Below are 22,235 nucleotides of genomic sequence, written 5' to 3' on the forward strand. Positions count from 1 at the left end.
CAACCCGTACAACCACAACCCACACACTGTACACAACTCGTACAACCACAACCCACACACTGTACACAACCCGCACAACCACAACCCACTCACACTGTACACAACCCGTACAACCACAACCCACTCATACTGTAATAATAATAATAATTCATTTATTTTGTATAGCGCTTTTCCAGAAGCCCAAAGGCGCTTTGACAGAGTGGAAAACATAATGCATAACAATACATGAAAACAACAATTGCAAAAAGACAAGAATCAATAGGGAAATATTTAAAGCAAAAGGAGGGAGAAGGAGAAGAGATAGTCAGGGGTTAAATGCTGTGGGTTGAATGTTGAATGCAGTGTTGAACAGGTGGGTCTTTAGTGATGTTTTGAATGTGGTGAGTGAGGAGGAGTCTCTGATGGTGTGAGGTAGTGAGTTCCAGAGGGTGTACACAACCCGTACAACCACAACCCACACACTGTACACAACCCGTACAACCACAACCCACTCATACTGTACACAACCCGTACAACCACAACCCACTCACACTGTACACAACCCGTAGAACCACAACCCACTCATACTGTACACAACCCGTACAACCACAACCCACTCACACTGTACACAACCCGTACAACCACAACCCACTCATACTGTACACAACCCGTACAACCACAACCCACTCATATTGTACACAGCTCGTAGAACCACAACCCACTCACACTGTACACAACTCGTACAACCACAACCCACTCACACTGTACACAACCCGTACAACCACAACCCACTCATACTGTACACAACCCGTACAACCACAACCCACTCATATTGTACACAGCTCGTAGAACCACAACCCACTCACACTGTACACAACTCGTACAACCACAACCCACTCACACTGTACACAACCCGTACAACGACAACCCACTTGTACTGTACACAACCCGTACAACGACAACCCACACACTGTACACAACCCGTACAACCACAACCCACACACTGTACACAACTCGTACAACCACAACCCACACACTGTACACAACCCGCACAACCACAACCCACTCACACTGTACACAACCCGTACAACCACAACCCACTCATACTGTAATAATAATAATAATTCATTTATTTTGTATAGCGCTTTTCCAGAAGCCCAAAGGCGCTTTGACAGAGTGGAAAACATAATGCATAACAATACATGAAAACAACAATTGCAAAAAGACAAGAATCAATAGGGAAATATTTAAAGCAAAAGGAGGGAGAAGGAGAAGAGATAGTCAGGGGTTAAATGCTGTGGGTTGAATGTTGAATGCAGTGTTGAACAGGTGGGTCTTTAGTGATGTTTTGAATGTGGTGAGTGAGGAGGAGTCTCTGATGGTGTGAGGTAGTGAGTTCCAGAGGGTGTACACAACCCGTACAACCACAACCCACACACTGTACACAACCCGTACAACCACAACCCACTCATACTGTACACAACCCGTACAACCACAACCCACTCACACTGTACACAACCCGTACAACCACAACCCACTCATACTGTACACAACCCGTACAACCACAACCCACTCATATTGTACACAACTCATAGAACCACAACCCACTCATACTGTACACAACCCGTACAACCACAACCCACTCATTGTACACAACTCGTAGAACCACAACCCACTCACACTGTACACAACTCGTACAACCACAACCCACTCACACTGTACACAACCCGTACAACGACAACCCACTCGTACTGTACACAACCCGTACAACCACAACCCACACACTGTACACAACTCGTACAACCACAACCCACTCACACTGTACACAACCCGTACGACAACCCACTCGTACTGTGTACAACCACAACCCACACACTGTACACAACTCGTACAACCACAACCCACTCACACTGTACACAACCCGTACATTCGTACAACCACAACCCACTCATACTGTACACAACCCGTACAACCACAACCCACTCATATTGTACACAACTCGTAGAACCACAACCCACTCACACTGTACACAACCCGTACAACCACAACCCACTCATACTGTACACAACTCGTACAACGACAACCCACTCGTACTGCACACAACCCGTACAACCACAACCCACTCATACTGTACACAACTCGTAGAACCACAACCCACTCACACTGTACACAACCCGTACAACCACAACCCACTCACACTGTACACAACTCGTACAACGACAACCCACTCATACTGTACACAACTCGTAGAACCACAACCCACTCACACTGTACACAACCCGTACAAACACAACCCACTCACACTGTACACAACTCGTACAACTACAAACCACTCACAATGTACACAACCCATACAACCACAACCCACTCACACTGTACACAACTCGTACAACCACAACCCACTCATACTGTACACAACACACAACCACAACCCACTCACTGTACACAACCCGTACAACCACAACCCACACACTGTACACAACTCGTACAACGACAACCCACTCATACTGTACACAACTCGTAGAACCACAACCCACTCACACTGCACACAGCTCGTACAACTACCACCCACTCACACACTACACACAGCTCATACAACTACAACCCACTCGCACAACGACAACTCTCTCACATGCTGAACACAACTGATACAACTACAACCCAATCACATACTGTACATAGCTCGTACAACTACAACCCACTCTTGCTTGCCAGCCATCTGTAGCTCGCACAACTCCCTTGCCCGGTGTCCATAGATTGTGCAACTCCCTTGCTAACTGTCCATAGCTTGTGCAACTCCCTTGCTAACTATCCATAGCTTGTGCAACTCCCTTGCTAACTATCCATAGCTCATGCAACTCCCTTGCTAACTGTCCATAGCTTGTGCAACTCCCTTGCTAACTATCCATAGCTTGCTAGCTGTCCATAGCTTGTGCAACTCCCTTGCTAGCTGTCCATAGCTCATGCAACTCCCTTGCTAACTATCCATAGGTCATGCAACTCCCTTGCTAACTGTCCATAGCTTGTGCAACTCCCTTGCTAACTATCCATAGCTTGTGCAACTCCCTTGCTAGCTGTCCATAGCTCATGCAACTCCCTTGCTAACTATCCATAGCTCATGCAACTCCCTTGCTAGGTGTCCATAGCTTGTACAACTCCCTTGCTAGCTGTCCATAGCTTGTACAACTCCCTTGCTAGCTGTCCATAGCTCATGCAACTCCCTTGCTAACTATCCATAGCTTGTGCAACTCCCTTGCTAGCTGTCCATAGCTTGGGCAACTCCCTTGCTAGCTGTCCATAGCTTGTGCAACTCCCTTTCTAGCTGTCCATAGCTAATGCAACTCCCTTGCTAGCTGTGCATATCTTGTGCAACTCCCTTGCTAGCTGTCCATAGCTCATGCAACTCCCTTGCTAACTATCCATAGCTTGTGCAACTCCCTTGCTAACTATCCATAGCTTGTGTAACTCCCTTGCTAGCTGTCTATAGCTCATGCAACTCCCTTGCTAACTATCCATAGCTCATACAACTCCCTTGCTAGCTGTCCATAGCTTGTACAACTCCCTTGCTAGCTGTCCATAGCTCATGCAACTCCCTTGCTAACTATCCATAGCTTGTGCAACTCCCTTGCTAGGTGTCCATAGCTTGTACAACTCCCTTGCTAGCTGTCCATAGCTTGTACAACTCCCTTGCTAGCTGTCCATAGCTCATGCAACTCCCTTGCTAACTATCCATAGCTTGTGCAACTCCCTTGCTAGCTGTCCATAGCTTGTACAACTCCCTTGCTAGCTGTCCATAGCTTGTACAACTCCCTTGCTAGCTGTCCATAGCTCATGCAACTCCCTTGCTAACTATCCATAGCTTGTGCAACTCCCTTGCTAACTATCCATAGTTTGTGTAACTCCCTTGCTAGCTGTCTATAGCTCATGCAACTCCCTTGCTAACTATCCATAGCTCATACAACTCCCTTGCTAGCTGTCCATAGCTCATGCAACTCCCTTGCTAACTATCCATAGCTTGTGCAACTCCCTTGCTAACTATCCATAGCTTGTGCAACTCCCTTGCTAACTATCCATAGCTTGTGCAACTCCCTTGCTAACTATCCATAGCTCGTGCAACTCCCTTGCTAGCTGTCCATAGCTCATGCAACTCCCTTGCTAACTGTCCATAGCTTGTGCAACTCCCTTGCTAACTGTCCATAGCTTGTGCAACTCCCTTGCTCACTGTCCATAGCTTGTGCAACTCCCTTGCTAACTATCCATAGCTTGTGCAACTCCTTTGCTAGGTGTCCATAGCTTGTGCAACTCCCTTGCTAACTATCCATAGCTCGTGCAATTCCCTTGCTAGCTGTCCATAGCTTGTGCAACTCCCTTGCTAAATATCCATAGCTTGTGCAACTCCCTTGCTAGCTGTCCATAGCTTGTGCAACTCCTTTGTTGCTAGCTGTCCATAGCTTGTGCAACTCCCTCGTTAACTGTCCATAGCTTGTGCAACTCCCTTGCTAGCTGTCCATAGCTTGTGCAACTCCCTTGCTAACTGTCCTAGCTCGTGCATCTACACATACCTGCTCTACGAAACCGCACGATAAACCGACATCTGCAGGAACAGGCCATGGGAGAAGTCGTGAACCTCACACCGTCTCCCCTTAAATAGGACAGACACCTATCCCTGCCACCGGCGCCGCCATTACACATCTTCCCAAGACCGGCTGTTGAGGGTCGTGCTGAAGACTGCGGTTTTTGCCGTGACCTGAAGCCCTTTTCATAGCTTCAGGAGAACACAGTTTAACACGCAAACAAATTCGGAGAGAAAAGTCTGCAAATGCACTCATTGTGTATGCAGCCTGTGGCTGTTGGTTGCATCATTGCTGCGAGCGTGTCTGCACCTCTGATGCAGGGCTCCGTAGATTAGATCAGGATTTTGTAATTTGGTCAGGATGTCGGTGATGGCTCACCACTCTTAGCAACGGACGCCCGAAGATCTAACGTCCACCAACTAATGCTGACATGGAGGATGCCCAGTTTGGCATTCACCTGAGGGACGGCACACATTGATGTACCTGTGAAACCCCAGGGTAAAAGTTTGTAGCTGGGTCGAGAATCGAACAAAGATTGGCCAGCTCAGAAGCGAGTGTGCACAAGTCAACGACCTAGGCCCTAGGGTATCCTACCAGCCCAAGGTTGTGAACGAAATCATCTCAAACTTTACAATGCCCCTTTTAAATGTTGACATGAGGCTCATGGAGGACATTGCGCATGTATAACATGATTGAAAAGATCATTAGTAGACATCAGTGCACTTTCGCTTGGATGGCCATTAGTAGCCAATGGACAAACAAACAGTATATGGGATTTGAACCTGTGGATCCAGCATCCTGAGGCGAGGGCTCCGATAACAGTGCCAAACAGGCCAACGTGTCTAATGCCACCCAGAGCGCCGCGCGGTGCATCCTGTGCAACTCAACGTACCAATCGGCTGGACAAAATGGTGGATGGAAAAGCAGCTCGAGTGTGTTGTCACCATGTATCCTCGCAAGAAACTGGAAAATGAACAGAAACAGTTTAATATCACAAGTTTTAATCATGTGGTAACCCCAAGGCAGAACAAATCGATCTCAGAACTTTAGAGGAGCCTCAAATTAGGGGCCTCAAAGTGTCTTTCTCCAGAGCCAAAAGTGACCAGAATATATATATATATATACGGTGGAGGGTTGTTTTTTCAATCCACCTAAATCTTTGCAGAGTTTTAAAGATTTGCTTGTGAACACCAACAACAACAAAGAGCGATGAAAATCTAGTGAATGTGCTAACCCGTGCCGTCACGAGTATTTACAAAAAAAAGAAGAAAAAAGAGCTTTGCTTCCTCCTGAGTTTTGGTAATAAAGAACTGCATTGTTGGGATGGACAGGTCCCATCAAACGTGGCTCGATGAGAATCCTGGCTTCCTGGTCTACAGCGCTCGGACGATGGCGGCGTGAAGCACCACGACGGACTTGACTCGGCCTCCCTCGTGGTGAGGAGTCAGCGCGTGGGATGCTGGGAGTGAGGACGGCTCCCCAGCGAGCGGCGGAGGCCCGGCTCGAGGCGGCTATAATGTTCGTTGAAGTCGAGCCGGAAGCTGAGAAAGCGCAGGCTTTCGTCGGTGCTGGACGCCAGCATTATCAGGAACTTCTGCACAATGGCCTGGGATGGGAGGGTGGGAAGGGCACGATCGTTCCTTCATCACTGGGACTGGTGCAACATCAATCATCTGCCGTTTTCAATTATCGGACGGTTTGCAGACAACGATGGATCACGGCCTACTTCCTTGTGACGGGCCAGGAGCTGAGGGTGATGGGAATGCCGGGAAGTGCGACTGTGATTGCAATTAGTACCTGAAATGCCTGTGTGAGGATGCGGAGTTGAGAACGGTTCTTCGGAACAAAGTTCTTCTGAAAATCCTGAACTTTTTCCTTTTCTTGACGTTCTTCCTCAGCAGTGACTCCCCACTCGCGCTGCACAAATAGAGTGAGGAAAACAATTAAACACGTGACTGCCACGGCTCTGGCGTAAGTGAGCCAAGTCATCACTGAAGTTCCTTACATTGAGCACCATGAGGTTGTAGAAGAGAGCATTGTGCATAATGAGGTCCACTAACCAATTGCCACCACCCCATCACCCAACTCAACATACAGGAGTTAAATTGATAAGGTAAACATGTATAACTATGGATGGAACAACCAAATCACAGGTTGTTTAAAATCTATATATTTGCAAAGCCAATGAATGAGGCTTACATCAAATCGAGCAATCCCAGCATTTGGCGAGGAAGCACATAAAAGACAATTAACTTTTTGGACTTACTTTGACACACATTGTGGAATCCGCTGCAGCACGCAAGGCTCTTGGTAAATGGGCGGCCTAACAAAATCCGGGCCTGGAATCCGGTCGAGCTAGTTGTGGGGTCCAGGCCAAGCGTAAAAAAAGGCTTTCAGCGAGGCAGCCGAGGCGTGGGGAGAGGGGAGAGGCAAAGAGGGGCAGAGAGGTAGGCAGCAAAATAGGGGCAAAAAAAAAAGACTGAAAATAAAAGGGGGAGGGTGTCTGGGAGCTAAAGGGAACAAAGACAATGCTGGCATTGCATTTGGTCACTCCATAGGAAGGTTTTGGAGGACATGGAGAAGTCACAGAGTCCGAGACAACAGGACATGCTAATGCAGAAACCGACAGAGCGGTGTTGCTGCAGCATTTGCGCTGACCCGTCGCCGGCACGCTTCGCTGCGCACACACGCACGGGCAGCTCCGCTTTGCTGAAAGCCACACACACGCAAGTCGGCCACCGCCACGCAAACACGGGGCACCCACGGCGAGGAAGCAAAACGTTATCACAAAGGAAGAAGCCAAGATACCTTACCCTGGACATCCTCTTCCAGTGAAGTGGCGTCGTGACTTCCCAATTACAAACTACACAACCGCACTGTTTGCAGTTACTATCGCGGATAACAAAACATTCACCGAGAATGTTTGAGTGAAGAGAGGGTTAAACAAAACGAAGAAGACAAAACAACAACCATTCACTTAGCTCTCAATGATGTTTTCACAATGGAAGAGCAAGTCTTCGAAGTGGCCAAAAAGAAATGAAAAATCCCTCATAGAGCGACTCTTGGCGAAACAGAACAAAGTAGAATGGCACTCGGTAGAGCATTCTTTTTACCTCAAAAATAATTAGTGGTTGAATTCTGTGACCTGATATGCTAATCGTCTTCAAATTTTAAGTTAATTGGATGAAAATTGACAATTTTAGAATTTTGGCCTATGTTCGACCTTGTGGACTATGTTGACCTCAAAAATAATTGGTGTTTCGTTTCATTAAACTAATATGAAAATTATATTCAGATTTCAAGTCAATAGGATGGAAATTGAGGATTTTAGAAATTTGAAGAAAAGTGGTTGACGTTTGGCCAATGTTGACCTTTTGGCCTATGTTGACCTCAAATATAGTTGGTGGTTGAATTCAGTTAGCTGATATGAAAATCCCATTCAAATTTCAAGTCAATCGGATGAAAATTGAGGATTTTAGAAATTTGAAATGGTTGTTGATCTTTGGCCTGTTTTGACCTTTTGGCCTCTGCTGATCTCTAAAATAGTCGGTGGTTGAATTCAGTCAGCTGATGTGAAAATCCTATTCAAATTTGAAGTCAATCGGATGGAAATTGAGGATTTTAGAAATTTGAAAAAGGTGGTTGACCGTTGGCCTATGTTGTCCTTTTGACCTTTAAAATATAAAGGATTTTGTTGGACCACAAACTCTAACATTTGGTGAAGTTTCCTGAAGATCGGTTTACAATTGTGACCTGTAGGCAAGTATAAGCGAGCGGACAGACAAACAAACACACACACAAACCAGAGTGATCAACATACTTGTCCAAAAAATGTTTTTTTGCCGAGTAATAAATAATTGGTCTGTGCATAAAAAATGATCAAAAAAGGGAAAACATTAATTAATGACATACTGGCACCAAGATACTGAGCAGCTTAATTAAATATCAGACTGCAGAAACTATGTTTGGAAAGAAGAAGATGCTTTCAATTGTAAAATGAACAGATTAATTGAGGACGAACATAACAAATCGCAAAAAGGGACCATGGGCACGTGGGGACGTGATTCGACCATCATGGACCCATGAAGATGTGATGTGACCATCAGCATCGTGGACACGGCATTCCAGGACTGCATATGCGCAATGCACCTGCACGCATGTAGATCTTACGGTTACCTCGTGCATCGCGTAAACTCTCGCTCATTTGCCATCCATTCGGTAAAATGCCTTATCATAGGAATCCATGTAAACTGAACCTTCAATCCTAGGAAATTTGAAATTAGGCTCAGAGATAACCAGACCATAGGGGAAACCGACGACGACGACGGAACTACCAAAGTTGGTTTCTTTAAAAGCAGAACTCTTTGACGGTTTAAAAACAAACAAACTGATTGTTCGTAGAATAAATTGGTCCAACTTTACGAACTGTGGTTCGGATCGAAATTGCGTACAGCACGAGCGCCTGAGCTTTCTTTCACCTCCTACACCGATGGCCTTTCCGCCCCGACTTGAAAACGCTGTCCGAGCTTTCGATGATCACAGAAGCGTTTAATGCGCCAAAGTCTGGTGCCACTCACAACGCGTTGCCAACCGCACGCGCATCTTTGATGCTTTAGTCATTCTCAGGTTCGGTCCCATCATCAGGACCTTTGCTTCACAAAAAAGGCCACGAGCGGTTCCAAGCACCCCAATGGCTGGAGAGACGGTCACCTCTTCAATGATGCAATTGAAAAAAAAATCACTGCTTATCAATAACAAAATCACCTGGTCAGCAACAAAACTCAATGCTGTGCTCAGGTTAGTTCAGCTTTATTGGTGTTCCCATCTGAGTACTAGACTCATGATGTTGCACATTATTTAAACCAAGTGGATTTGTCCATTAACTCAATATCAATGTAATGCCTGTTATATGTGTCCCGAGCTCCTCCTGCACTGGGTTATTATGGGCCTTAGTGCAGAGAAAAAATAAAATAAATGTTTTTCCCGAAAGAAAAAGTTTTCCAATAGAAAGAGTTTTGTCAACATTGAAGTCGATTATAGTTCAAAACACATCAATCTGAAGCAATAAACATTCAAAACATTGCCATGAAAAACAAAATAATTATCATCATACAAATAAACATATCCACATACACCTACAACACAATGACATCGCTAAGACCAGGTGACAATGCAACATTCATAAGCATTAAAAAAAGCAATAAAAGAAAGCAAAGTTAACATCAACATAACAGTTATCAATGCAACATAAAGAATTAACTCTGTACGAAACAGCAACGCGACAAAAACAGAGATCACCAAACAGGATGTGTGTTCATATAGAGGAGCGGGACGGAGCGGTATCGTCACCTGCTGGTCAGTACAGACTAGGGCTTTGGAGCCACGGCACACCTGGGGAGTCGAACAGGGCGCCGGCCATGCACCTGTCTCAACAAGGAACGTTTGCGTGGTGCAAACACGGCGTGCCGGGTGGGAGCGCCGGGGTTACGGACGAATGGATGAGCCCAAAGGTGACGGGCACGGTGACATGAAGGTTGCGGCGGAACAGAGAAAGAGGTTCAAAAATTAAACTAAACAAATAAATAAAAAGGTTTTTGCAGCAGCTTAGCACGGATGAGAAAAGCAGGGTGATGATGCACAGAGTAGAGAAGACGATGGGGAAAACAGGTAATCCCCCCCTTGTTGGGAAACTGTCATCCACACCTGAATATTGTTCTTCTAAAATCAGCCAAGTGTCAATACGTTACCCCAGATCGTTTGTCTTTGAGATCAAGTCTTACCCAACATGAAATCAACAACGTTCATGTCCTCCAATGTGACAGTCAGAAAACCTTTGTTCGAAAACAAATTAATCCAAACAAGATTTCAATTATTTTTGAAAATGAATTCAAAACAAAGACCCGTCGTCACCATGGAAATCCTCACAAAAATGAAGGTGCTCGAGAGTGTGTGTCATTTTTTGCTGCTATGGCAACAAAAACCACCACTGTCGGTAACAAATTATTCAGGCACATTCAAAAACGTGTGAAATAACAACGTGTTTCATTTAAAACTTGTTTCCGTCACCGATTCAACCAATCTTTAAATGGTCAGATCAAAATAACCCGAAGACTGCACAACAAATGGTGAATCTCATCCCTACATTATTAATTGGAAAGATCACTAGCATTGAAAATCGGCCAATTTAATATTCAAATAAATAGAAGTAAATCCAATGATGTACGCTGGATCACAGAAAAAATTCAAACACCACACGCCGGGTGGTGGATCCGAACAAGCACCAACAACTTGCGTGATGAATGGATGAGCGGGGCGACTGGAGATAGGCTTTGCAAATTTGTCCAAGTAATGAATGATAAATTATACACCAGACTGTAAAACGCTCCCAAAAAATATATATATATTATATATTGTTACAGACACGACTTTGATGTTAAGGTGGGCCGAGCGGAATGGCCGTCGTGTCCGCACAAATTACCCGATTATACTCGACGTTGACGGAGCCGCGCCACGCTGGCTCAATAAGGAAAAAGAAGACACCCGGCTGGGTTATAATGACAGACACCAATGTTTCGATTCTCAATTATATTCGTAAGGAAAGGTTAGATTACAGGGGCTAGAGGTATATCACAGGAAGACAGGCACTTAGACACACTCTTATATTAACCCCGGACAGACGACAGGTAAACGGGACAACGGCTGACTCACACGGGGATTGATGGCAGGGAAAGGCAGGTATCGGTGGCTCCAGGTGCGCCTGGGCTCGGGGCAGAATCCACACGGTTCGGTCCGGTCCAAAGATGCGGGGAGGTCACAGCGCTCGGAGGTAACGTTCTTTCCCAGGCGGGTTCGCTTCCTCTCAGCGATCGCAGGCAACGTTCTTTCTCAGGCGGGGCGCCTCTGACTCAGCGCGCGCAGGTACTTCTTTCTCTAGCTGGGGGCGCATCTGACGTCACATCCGGCGCGGGGCCGCGTATATCCGGCGGGGAGTGACACGCCCTCGGCTCGTTAGCTCCGCCTCGTGGAATCGGCACGTTGCTTCTCATTGGGTGCGGGGGGGTTACCAGGCTCCGCCCTTGACGAGGAGCTGACAGCCAGCCCCTCTGGTAACCCCGTGGAGCGCCGAGCCGGTGTGAGGACGCATCCTCCCCCGCGCCGCCGCGCCGCCCCCATCTCCTCTGTTGTTGTAGTTATAGTTGTGGAAGAAGATGGAAGGAGGTATGGAAGATGGAAGGAGGTATGGGAAAGGTCCTAAACTCACTATTGATGCCATATAATCACATTCTGGTGCAACGAAGAGTCATAATTAATGGAAACGAGGCCTTAACTGACATAGACTAAGAATAACTAGCAAGATGTCCGAAAGTTGTCTACGTGTGGTGCGGTGGACCTGGGCACGACATTTAATGGGGAAATAAGGGGAAGGTCGGCTCTACTGATTGTTGTTTACAGACAATGGGACTAGGGAATGGGGGATTGGGGATAGTTGGGGAGTATTGGGGAAAATAGGGGAATATTTACAAGCGGATATGGAGGCCAAATTCCATATTCGCAACATTGCACCCTTCTCTACCCTCGGGGCGTCCCGACCCGATAAATTTTTACCTACTTTAGTGTGGCACGCAATGTAGTTCCCTCTACTATTAACTCTACCCTGAGTGCGACAGTTTTACAGATATTCACAAATGAGTAAATATGTCCCCCTGCGACGTTGCACCCTTCTCCTCACAGAAACACACCCACAGGATAACCGAATCCGGAAAGAATTCGCAAACTAAACATACAGCCGGTAGGGAGCATTATTTACACGACTACGCTGCTATTTACACTACGATCCAGGACCTGTTTTTGGAGGAACACATGCAGATGTTATGCATAGAGAGAGCGCGCTTGCCAGCATCGATACACCAACCCACGAGTGCTCTGTGGCCGACGGCCTTTAATAACGTGCAGAGCACCCTTTCCCAGCATCAAAAGCACCACCCCACCACCAATCGGTGCAGTCACCATTGTTCAATGATTAAAAATAAATGCGACAACCCCTAACCCTGCAGGTGTCTCTTGCTCTTCGTGTGGCCTTCAGTGGTGTTAACTATTAGTGGTTCACCTGTATGGCATAGGTGCCACGTTGACCCATAGGTCCATCAACGGGTGGTGCTTGGCCGCAAACGAACTGCGGTCCATTGTGGGTGGCCACAAACATTGCGGTCCATATGGTGTATCGATCCAGGCAGCCAACAGCGAAAGTGCAGGCCCACAACTGCGTAGCCAGCACCTCTCTCTCCTCTCTCTCTACCCCAAAGCCAGATCCTCGGAGGCGGGAGACAAAAGAAGCAGACAAGTGAGTAAGGTGGTAAGGGCGCAAAAGTGCACGCAATACAAGATGATGCACACTGGGGGCACATGGGAACCAGGTGAGACAGGTACGTTCCTATCGTACGCCCCCCCCCACCAGGTAACCTACATGGCCCCTCCCTTACCCCTTACTGCATCCACAAAACACAACACTACCCATAAACATCTACTTTACAAATCAACAAACATCCCTACTGTCTTCCCCGTTCCTCCCATAAACCAAATTCGTCTTCTCTCCCTCCTAACCAATCAAATTTGCCATTTTCAACTCTCATCAAAATTTGCCATTACCAATTCATCATCAGTCCCTCCTAGGGAGGGAGAGATGGAATCACCCCAATGTCTCATCCACGTCGTGATGCGTCTCACAAATCCACAGCAATCTCATTTCCTGCTACAAACCAAGAAAACACAGGTGTGGAGTCATCATCATCACCACAGGTAAGTGGCTGCGTATGGTGCGACAGGTTCATCAATCCTAACTATTTCCTAAGTGACTTTAACAACTTTACACTACCCGGGGTCTTTCTCCGGCCAAACCATTGGCCCTCTTACACTATGGGTTCTAAAAACCAATTCCCATTGGCCAACTGTGGTGCTTTTCAATTTGGGGTCTCACTCCCCCGATTCATCTCCCGGTGCCCTCGCACAATTTCTGGGCTGTGGCGTGTACCTCTCCCAGTGGGTCTACCCACCTGCACACCTCCACCACTGCAGTTGCCTCCGAGCTTACCTGCTCCTCACCCTAACCTAACTACCTGGGGAAGGCCCTCTGGCTCTCTCCCCACTCGGTGCCCTCTCTGGCACTGGGCTACCCGGGTCCGTCCTCCGGATCCTCGGGCCCCATCCACAACTCTACCGGCTCCCAGAGCCCACCTGCGGCCTCACCTGGCCGACATCCTCACAGTGGTGGAGTGCCCAACCAACTACACACACTAACAGGCTACACGCCCAGCCATTTCCACAACACTAATGCACCCATTCACAACACCATTCTGCAACCGCACCACAAATGCCAATATCCAACCACAATTTACCTGTACCCTCTACCTAACACTTACACTACCCGCCCCGGGTATCCGTGATAGGGGTCCACTCTTCCCCCATCCACACCTTCGCACCATGCACACCACTCCGTACCACTTACTCCAACTCTCTCCACACACCTGTATTTGCACACCTGTGCTCTCACACCTGGTGCCACCTGCACCCTTCTCTCCCCAAGCGCATTCGCGCTGATCCACAACACTCACTACTCACACACTGCTCCACACACCTGTCCAGTTGCACACCTGTGCAATCACACCTGTTCAATTCTCACAAACACGGCATCATCTCAGCTAACTACTCCCTTCTGAAACTTGCGCTTCCCAGTCGTCCCTTTAAACTATTGCGCTCCCTCGTCATTATCATCCACACTAATCTACCTGCGTCCCTACTACAGGTATCAGTCACTAACGAAACTTAACGTCACCTAATGTCAATCCTCGCTAGATCCCTACACACCATATCCTAACCCACCCGGGCTAGTTTTCACTGCCATACACCCCATAAGCTATTGCTCCTTTGCCCCCCACCTGTGAGGGATGGTGGATTTGCCATCCCACCACATCGGGGGTCTCTCACTACCAATTTTGCACATCAAATTTCAACAAATTAAAAATTTGCCAATCACTGCCCATCATCTGCCAATCACTACTGCCAATCCCTTGCCAATCATCAAATTTTGTTTTTCTCTAATTTTGGGTCCAAAACACTAACCTCATCACCCAGTCGACTCACTAATACCTCTCGGTGCGCCAATCCCCGTCCAAAGCCCGGCTTCGTAAAGCCAAGCCATGAATGCGGGTTGTTCTGTGCCAGCGGCTGGATACATCCCGCATTCGGTGCAGGGAAGGAGGTTTACCCGGGCCGAGATCCCACGCACCATCTCGGCACGGAGCCATCCCATGGCTCGATCTCGGCCTGCCGGAATGCCTCACCAAAAAGTGGTCGCCATGACGACCCTTTCTATCGGGCTGACCGCTCCGCCTAGTGGAGCACGGACGCGGCCGTTCAAAGCGAGGCCCAGCACGCACCGAGGGCCCGATTCGGCTATAAGTCGCTCTAACCTCTAACCCGTCTAACGTCGATGCTTCACCTGGACGCTTACACCCCGCAGCCCGTTCCTTGCTCACACATCCAGCCGTTTCCATGCTCCTCGTACCTTTCCTTACACACCTCGGTACACCCATTCCACTCACAGCCTTGGTCACACACCTGACCACCGAACACTTTGGCACACATTCGTTGGTCGCACACCTCACCAAAACACCTCTTCGCGCCCCCTCCTCAGTCACCTCCTCTGTGACAATCACAGGTGTGCTCTCATTCGCACACCCAACCACGTGCCTCACCACCAACTCCAGCGTGCATTCCCACTCACGCTCTACCATTCCAGGTGTGCATCCTTCCATCCCAGGTGTACATCCTCGCTCACCTGTCACAACTAACTCACGCTCCATGTCACTCTCACTACTTTCACCTCCATTCCTGACAGCGCACTCACCCTTACTCTTGACAGCGCACTCTTTCCTCGTGCACCTGTCCGTCACACACCTGTCCGTCATACACCTTTCTCGCGCACACTCTTGCGTTACACCCTCTGTAACACTCCCCACAGGTGTGCATTCTTCCTTGCCTTTGACAGCGCACTCTTTCCTCAGGCACCTGTCCGTTACACACCTTTCTCGCGCACACTCTCCCGTCACACCCTCTGTAACACTCACCACCCCGCGCTTCCATGTGCCCCCTCGCACACGCGCTACGACCGACTCACTCTCGCCAGCACCCTCACTCCTTGGCACACACTTTTTCCTCACACACCCCAGAGTCGGACTTTCTTGCACACCTCCTTTTTCGCACACCAGACCTGTCGCACACTTCACCAACGGCCTCTCACGAACACCCGGGTCTATCTCGACCCCCAAGCTTCTTAAATCCCCTGGCGCATCATACGCACGACCATATTGGTCACCACTTACACCGGGTCCTCTTCCTCTTCACTTCTCCTCCATCACCTGCGAATCCCTCATCCGGTTAATGAGCACATCATCACGATCCAAACACAGACTTTGGACCAATTCTTTTACTTCCTCTTTTATCTCTTTGTTATCCCCTCTCCGTCGCTTCTTAATTTCGCTCATCCCTTCTTCCACTTCTTCTAGTTTCTGCTTCACCTCTTTTATTCCCCGGTACGTCTCCTCAAGCTCATCCTCTAAGGCTACCTTGACCGTTTCCAGGTGCGTCCTCACCTGCCGGTCCTTCGTCTCCATAACCTCTATCACCTCGTCCAACCTCGTTGTCAGTCCCTCACGTACCATCTGACATTCCCTCTTCGTCGCTATCAAGTCGTCTTTTAGTTCTTTCTGTGTCACTTTTAACCCTCCTAATACCGCAGTGTTCCTTTGAACCTGCTCCGTTAGTTCTTTTTGTCCCTCCGTCAGCTGTTCCACCTCCTGCGTCAGGACCTCTATGCCCCCCTGTAACTTTACAGTCCCCTTTCTCACCTCCTTCTCCATGTGCTCCTTACAGTGCCTCACCTCCTCGCGCACTCCTCCGACCTCCTCACTCACACCTCTTCTGATCTCTTCTCCCATCACTTGCATCTCCTGCCCAGATGCCACCCTCATCTGCTCCATTTCCTCCCTGTGAGCATCCAGTTTGGTTTCTACCCCCATTCTGACCCCCTCTATCTGCTGCCCCATTTGGTTAACTTCCCTTTCCGCTTGGTCCCTCATGTCCCTCAATTTGCCTTCCATGGTGTTTTCTAACCCCTCTAACCCTTTTTGCATCCCTTCCATTTGATTCTCTTGAGCGGCCATTCTGTTTTCTACCCCCGTTAACCCCTCCTGTATTTCCCCTAATTTATCGTCTAATTTCCCAAATTTCATGTCTAATCCCTTAAAATTATTGTCTAATCCCTTAAAATTATTGTCTAATCCCTCACTGGTACCCCTCGCTTCGTCCCTCATTACCCCCATTTCGTTTCCCATTACCCCCAATTGGTTTCCCATTACCCCCAATTGCTCACTCCGAGCATCCATCCGTTTCCCCATTACCCCTATTTGCTCACTATTCTTTTCCATAAGGGCCGTCATTTGCATCATAAATTGCTCCATGAGGGCCTGCATTTGGGCCATCCCTCCCACTTGTGCAGCGGGTGCGGCCGCCGTAGCTATGTGCGAGGCGCCATTTCGCGCGTCTGCTACCCCCGCTGTTTCGCTCTCCTCACGTGTCTCAATTTGGTCCTGGACCGACCCTGCTTCACTCTCCCCTACCGGACCCCAGCCGTCTTGATCCGCCATAGCGCGACTTTCAAAATTCGAGTTTCGTAACACAAATCCAAATTTTGCTGTTATAATTTCGTCGAGCGCAGTAACCGCGGGACCGCGCTCCGGATCGATTTTGTCGAGCGCAGTACGCGCTCCGAATCGATTTTCCCTCCCAAAATTTGGGCCTAACTAATTTAGTCCCGGGTCCGAATCTCACTCCTCGGCACCAATTGTTACAGACACGACTTTGATGTTAAGGTGGGCCGAGCGGAATGGCCGTCGTGTCCGCACAAATTACCCGATTATACTCGATGTTGACGGAGCCGCGCCACGCTGGCTCAATAAGGAAAAAGAAGACACCCGGCTGGGTTATAATGACAGACACCAATGTTTCGATTCTCAATTATATTCGTAAGGAAAGGTTAGATTACAGGGGCTAGAGGTATATCACAGGAAGACAGGCACTTAGACACACTCTTATATTAACCCCGGACAGACGACAGGTAAACGGGACAACGGCTGACTCACACGGGGATTGATGGCAGGGAAAGGCAGGTATCGGTGGCTCCAGGTGCGCCTGGGCTCGGGGCAGAATCCACACGGTTCGGTCCGGTCCAAAGATGCGGGGAGGTCACAGCGCTCGGAGGTAACGTTCTTTCCCAGGCGGGTTCGCTTCCTCTCAGCGATCGCAGGCAACGTTCTTTCTCAGGCGGGGCGCCTCTGACTCAGCGCGCGCAGGTACTTCTTTCTCTAGCTGGGGGCGCATCTGACGTCACATCCGGCGCGGGGCCGCGTATATCCGGCGGGGAGTGACACGCCCTCGGCTCGTTAGCTCCGCCTCGTGGAATCGGCACGTTGCTTCTCATTGGGTGCGGGGGGGTTACCAGGCTCCGCCCTTGACGAGGAGCTGACAGCCAGCCCCTCTGGTAACCCCGTGGAGCGCCGAGCCGGTGTGAGGACGCATCCTCCCCCGCGCCGCCGCGCCGCCCCCATCTCCTCTGTTGTTGTAGTTATAGTTGTGGAAGAAGATGGAAGGAGGTATGGAAGATGGAAGGAGGTATGGGAAAGGTCCTAAACTCACTATTGATGCCATATAATCACATTCTGGTGCAACGAAGAGTCATAATTAATGGAAACGAGGCCTTAACTGACATAGACTAAGAATAACTAGCAAGATGTCCGAAAGTTGTCTACGTGTGGTGCGGTGGACCTGGGCACGACATTTAATGGGGGAATAAGGGGAAGGTCGGCTCTACTGATTGTTGTTTACAGACAATGGGACTAGGGAATGGGGGATTGGGGATAGTTGGGGAGTATTGGGGAAAATAGGGGAATATTTACAAGCGGATATGGAGGCCAAATTCCATATTCGCAACAATATATATCCCAAGTTCGACATGCCTGCAATTGGGTCGAGTGAGAAGAGCAATTACATGCATACGTGTGTATCAAACACGTGAGTGGAGTCGTAATGATAGAATAAGCAAGTGGAATTCAGCAAATTCGATGTTCTCTCAGTAGGTCGAGACGTTTTCAGAAAAGCGCAAAACAAAGCTTAAAACGGAAGTAAAAGTACAATTATCAGATGCACCAAAACGATATATATATATATATATATATATATCTATATATATATATATATATATATATATATATATATACACCACCGGTCAAAAGTTTTAGAACACCTCAATTTTTCCAGTTTTTATTGAAATTTACTATTGAAAAATATTGAAAATAGTTTAATGTCTCAATGTACTCTGAAATTAAGCACAGAACAAATAAACAATTGGAGATAAAAAAAAGAAATCATAGAATCATTTTGTTTAACAAAATTTAATTTAAATCTTTGACTCAGCAAAGTCGCCACCTTTTGCAGATATAATCGCCGAACACACTTGTGGCCGAACTCAGCTCAGTGACCGAACACACTTTTTTTACAATGGAAATCAAATATTGTTCGGGAAGTTCTTCCCAACACTGTTGCAGAGTTCCCACAAATGTGTTGCACTTGAAGGTTGCTTTGCTTTCACCCTTCTGTACAGTTCATCCCAAACCAGCTCGATGGGGTTTAAGTATGGAGACTGTACTGGCCATTCCATGATTTAAAGCCTACCGTCTTGTGCTTTTCCTCAAAGGTAGTTTTGACATAGCCTGGAGGTGTGTTTAGGGTCATTATCTTGCTGTAGGATGAACCCCTGACCAACTTGGCGTATACCAGAGGGTATTGCATGGCGCTGCAAAATACTGTGGTAGCCCTTTTGGTTCAGGGTGCCAGTCACTCTGTGCAAGTCGCCGACTCTGGATCCAGCAAAAGAGCCCCAGACCATCATGCTTCCTCCTCCATGTTTGACAGTTGGTGTCATATAGTGTAGGCTGTTATGTCATTTCGTGTTTTTTTTTTGTTAAAAGCAAAATTCCACTTGATTCCTTGTCTTTGGGGTGTCACATGTTCGAAAAAATAGGTTGTTAATTTTTTAAAACGGATTAAGGGTGTCAAATCCAAGATGGCCGCCAAAATATATAAATTCCATTAAAACTGGTATTCTGAACACAGTATGAGGTCCAAATTAATGATAATACCCATAATTTCAATACCAAGGAGTTCAAAAACAATTAATTTCAATATGGCAGTCAAATTCAAAATGGTGGAAAAATCCAAGATGGCCGCCACTTCTTAAATAATTGCTCCATGCCATATCGGTGCCATATCGGTCTTCTTTCTCATATCTGTGATGGGATGAGAGCTGCTTAGCTTGCACGGAAACTTCTTCTTTATAATCTCCGGCTTCTTGCATGTGTGATACTCACATTCTACGGCATCAACCAATGTTTGAGAACTTGATGTACGGTCAATTTCGACTTTGGGCAACATTGCTGGCTTGTTGTGGTCTGTGGACTGGTAAACAGCTATTGCTGTTCCATGGAGCGTGTTCATACCGCAAGGCGTGGCTTCCAGAAAGTCAATGTTATCTAAGGCATACCAAACAAATGTATCCTTAACTAGCCAAGGTGGTAGGCAAAGTCCACCTACTGAATCCATTTGCTTTCTGACAGTATTGGCGATGCCAGTCTCAATTTCCATAACTTTGGAATAACTGATGCCAATGTCAAGCTGTTCCAACTTTGATACGAGGGTCTTCGATCTTGTATTCTTGTGCACGTCTAAGGCCAAGCCCACTGAAAGAGGAGTTTCGCAGAGGTTTCTGAAGTCACTCCCTAAGTGTTTTGGTGTAAATGACACCTGTCTGTCAGATTTGTAAGCTTGAACAAAGTGCTGTGCTAAAACGGTGGCACTTTGATCTACAGATGTTCTCCTCCTTTCAGTTTGAATTGGTCTTGGTCCCTGGATGGCATGTTTGCAAAATGTGTACAACAGTGGAGGTGGTTCATAGTCTTGAAATGTCCCACGGAACTTCCAGTTGGGTGAATTGGCAATATCTCGTCTTACTATTGTGGCTGCTTTCAACAGGATCTTCAATTCTCCTGTGAGATCTTCTGTCTCTAGGGCAGTTGACAGAGCTGCTTCTTTTACTTGAGTTGGAAGAACTTGTTCAGGTTTAGTCTTGTCTGGTGGTCTGTTGAAGTGCACATCAGGGATGTTATCCAGAATCAGCTGCTTTAGGAACGGTTTGTACATTTGTTTGGAAGTTAAGGGCACTCCGTTTCCTTCTAATATGTTGATGTAAGTTGTTTGAATATCATTCATGTTCAAAGCAGTTTCTCTAGTTTTCAGTTCATTTGCTATTACTTCAAGTATCTCAAGGTCAGATATGGCTTGGCCAATTTTTTTTGCTGATCTGGGTTCCTTCGCTCTTGCAATGTCCCTCTTTGCTTTTACAAAGCAAGGTAGATGATATCTGATATCATAAGCAACTGCTGCTAGGGGATCAGTTGCTGCAATAACATTACTTAGCCTTGCCTTCAGATTTACATCATTTGTGTTTCGGCCAATTTCCATAAACTGGGATCCCATATTCTTGGTTGCAACATCATGGAGCTTGACTCTTGTGTCTTCAGCACACAGAACACATTTGATATTGTCAGTATATTTTTCTCTTGTACCTCTCACGGACGTCGAAGGAGAATCCGCTGCAGAACAAGAAGGACGTCCTATCTTCTTCTGTCGTATGACAGCAACATCTCCCACTAATGCTGCCTTTTTGAATCGTGTCTTTGCCTTATCAATGTTACCTTTGTGTGTAACATTTGCATAGCATCTCTTGTGATAGGAAACACCCTCGTTTATCAGTTGTTCTGCAGAAAAGTCCTGAACACGGGCATTCAGTTCAGCATAGTCTGTGTCTCCATATCCATATCGCAGTTGAGCAGAGTCAATGATATTCTGAATGGAATCTAATGCAGGTTTTGCTACATAGCTTTTGTAGTCAGCTTGCCGAACACCAGTCTGGCAAATAAAACACAGCTTGAAATCCACGGATTTTGGCTTCTTGTCGGGGGGAAGAGCTTCCATCACGGGTATCAACCTCACCTATAGGTTCAAATTAATGAGAGTGAGGTATACATCATGATAGTTGTAGTGACACCATTTTAAAAAGATATCACTATTTGATGTATTAACAGCTTTTGATATTTGTTTCAGTAACACTATCAATGTAGAATCAAACTCGTCATAAGTATCCAATGTTGCTGCATATAACTGTAACTACACTTAACAATCCACCACTAACCTGGCAATAAATCCACTACGTTGTGTTTTGTGCTTGTCGTCAGGGCTTCTACCCATGGCTTCTTATCAACTTTGATACGAGATGCTTGTTCAAACTTCGGAGAAGGGGAGGAACAGCGTTTAGGGCGTTCTAACCTACAAGTATAACAGCAAATGTGTACATAGGACAACTAGTGTTTAATGCACTACAGATATAATACAATATGACAGGAATCAGTACATACCGTGGATGTATAAAAAGGATCATTGAAGGACCATTGCCCGCCTTTACAGTCAATGCAAATTGTTTTCTGCTCTTCAGTTTCTCTTGTTTTGTTGCTTAAG

At 47.1% G+C, this 22,235-nt stretch overlaps 1 protein-coding gene across 2 annotated transcripts in view; it reads right to left on the bottom strand.

Moving 5' to 3' along the window:
* Positions 1-5,524: 5,524 nt before the first annotated feature.
* TUBGCP3 (tubulin gamma complex component 3) overlaps positions 5,525-22,235 on the bottom strand; it is an 87,808-nt gene continuing 71,097 nt past the window's right edge. For both annotated transcript variants that reach the window (XM_068134574.2, XM_068134575.2), the window contains exons 21-22: positions 6,351-6,470; positions 5,525-6,159 (exon numbers count right to left, since the gene is read on the bottom strand). In XM_068134574.2, coding sequence (XP_067990675.1) covers positions 5,998-6,159; positions 6,351-6,470 — 282 coding nt within the window. In that variant the 3' untranslated portion in view covers positions 5,525-5,997. The remainder of the gene's footprint in view (positions 6,160-6,350; positions 6,471-22,235) is intronic.

Source organism: Myxine glutinosa, chromosome 13, assembly GCF_964187855.1.
Source record: "Myxine glutinosa chromosome 13, kmMyxGlut1.1, whole genome shotgun sequence".
Lineage (NCBI taxonomy): Eukaryota > Metazoa > Chordata > Myxini > Myxiniformes > Myxinidae > Myxine > Myxine glutinosa.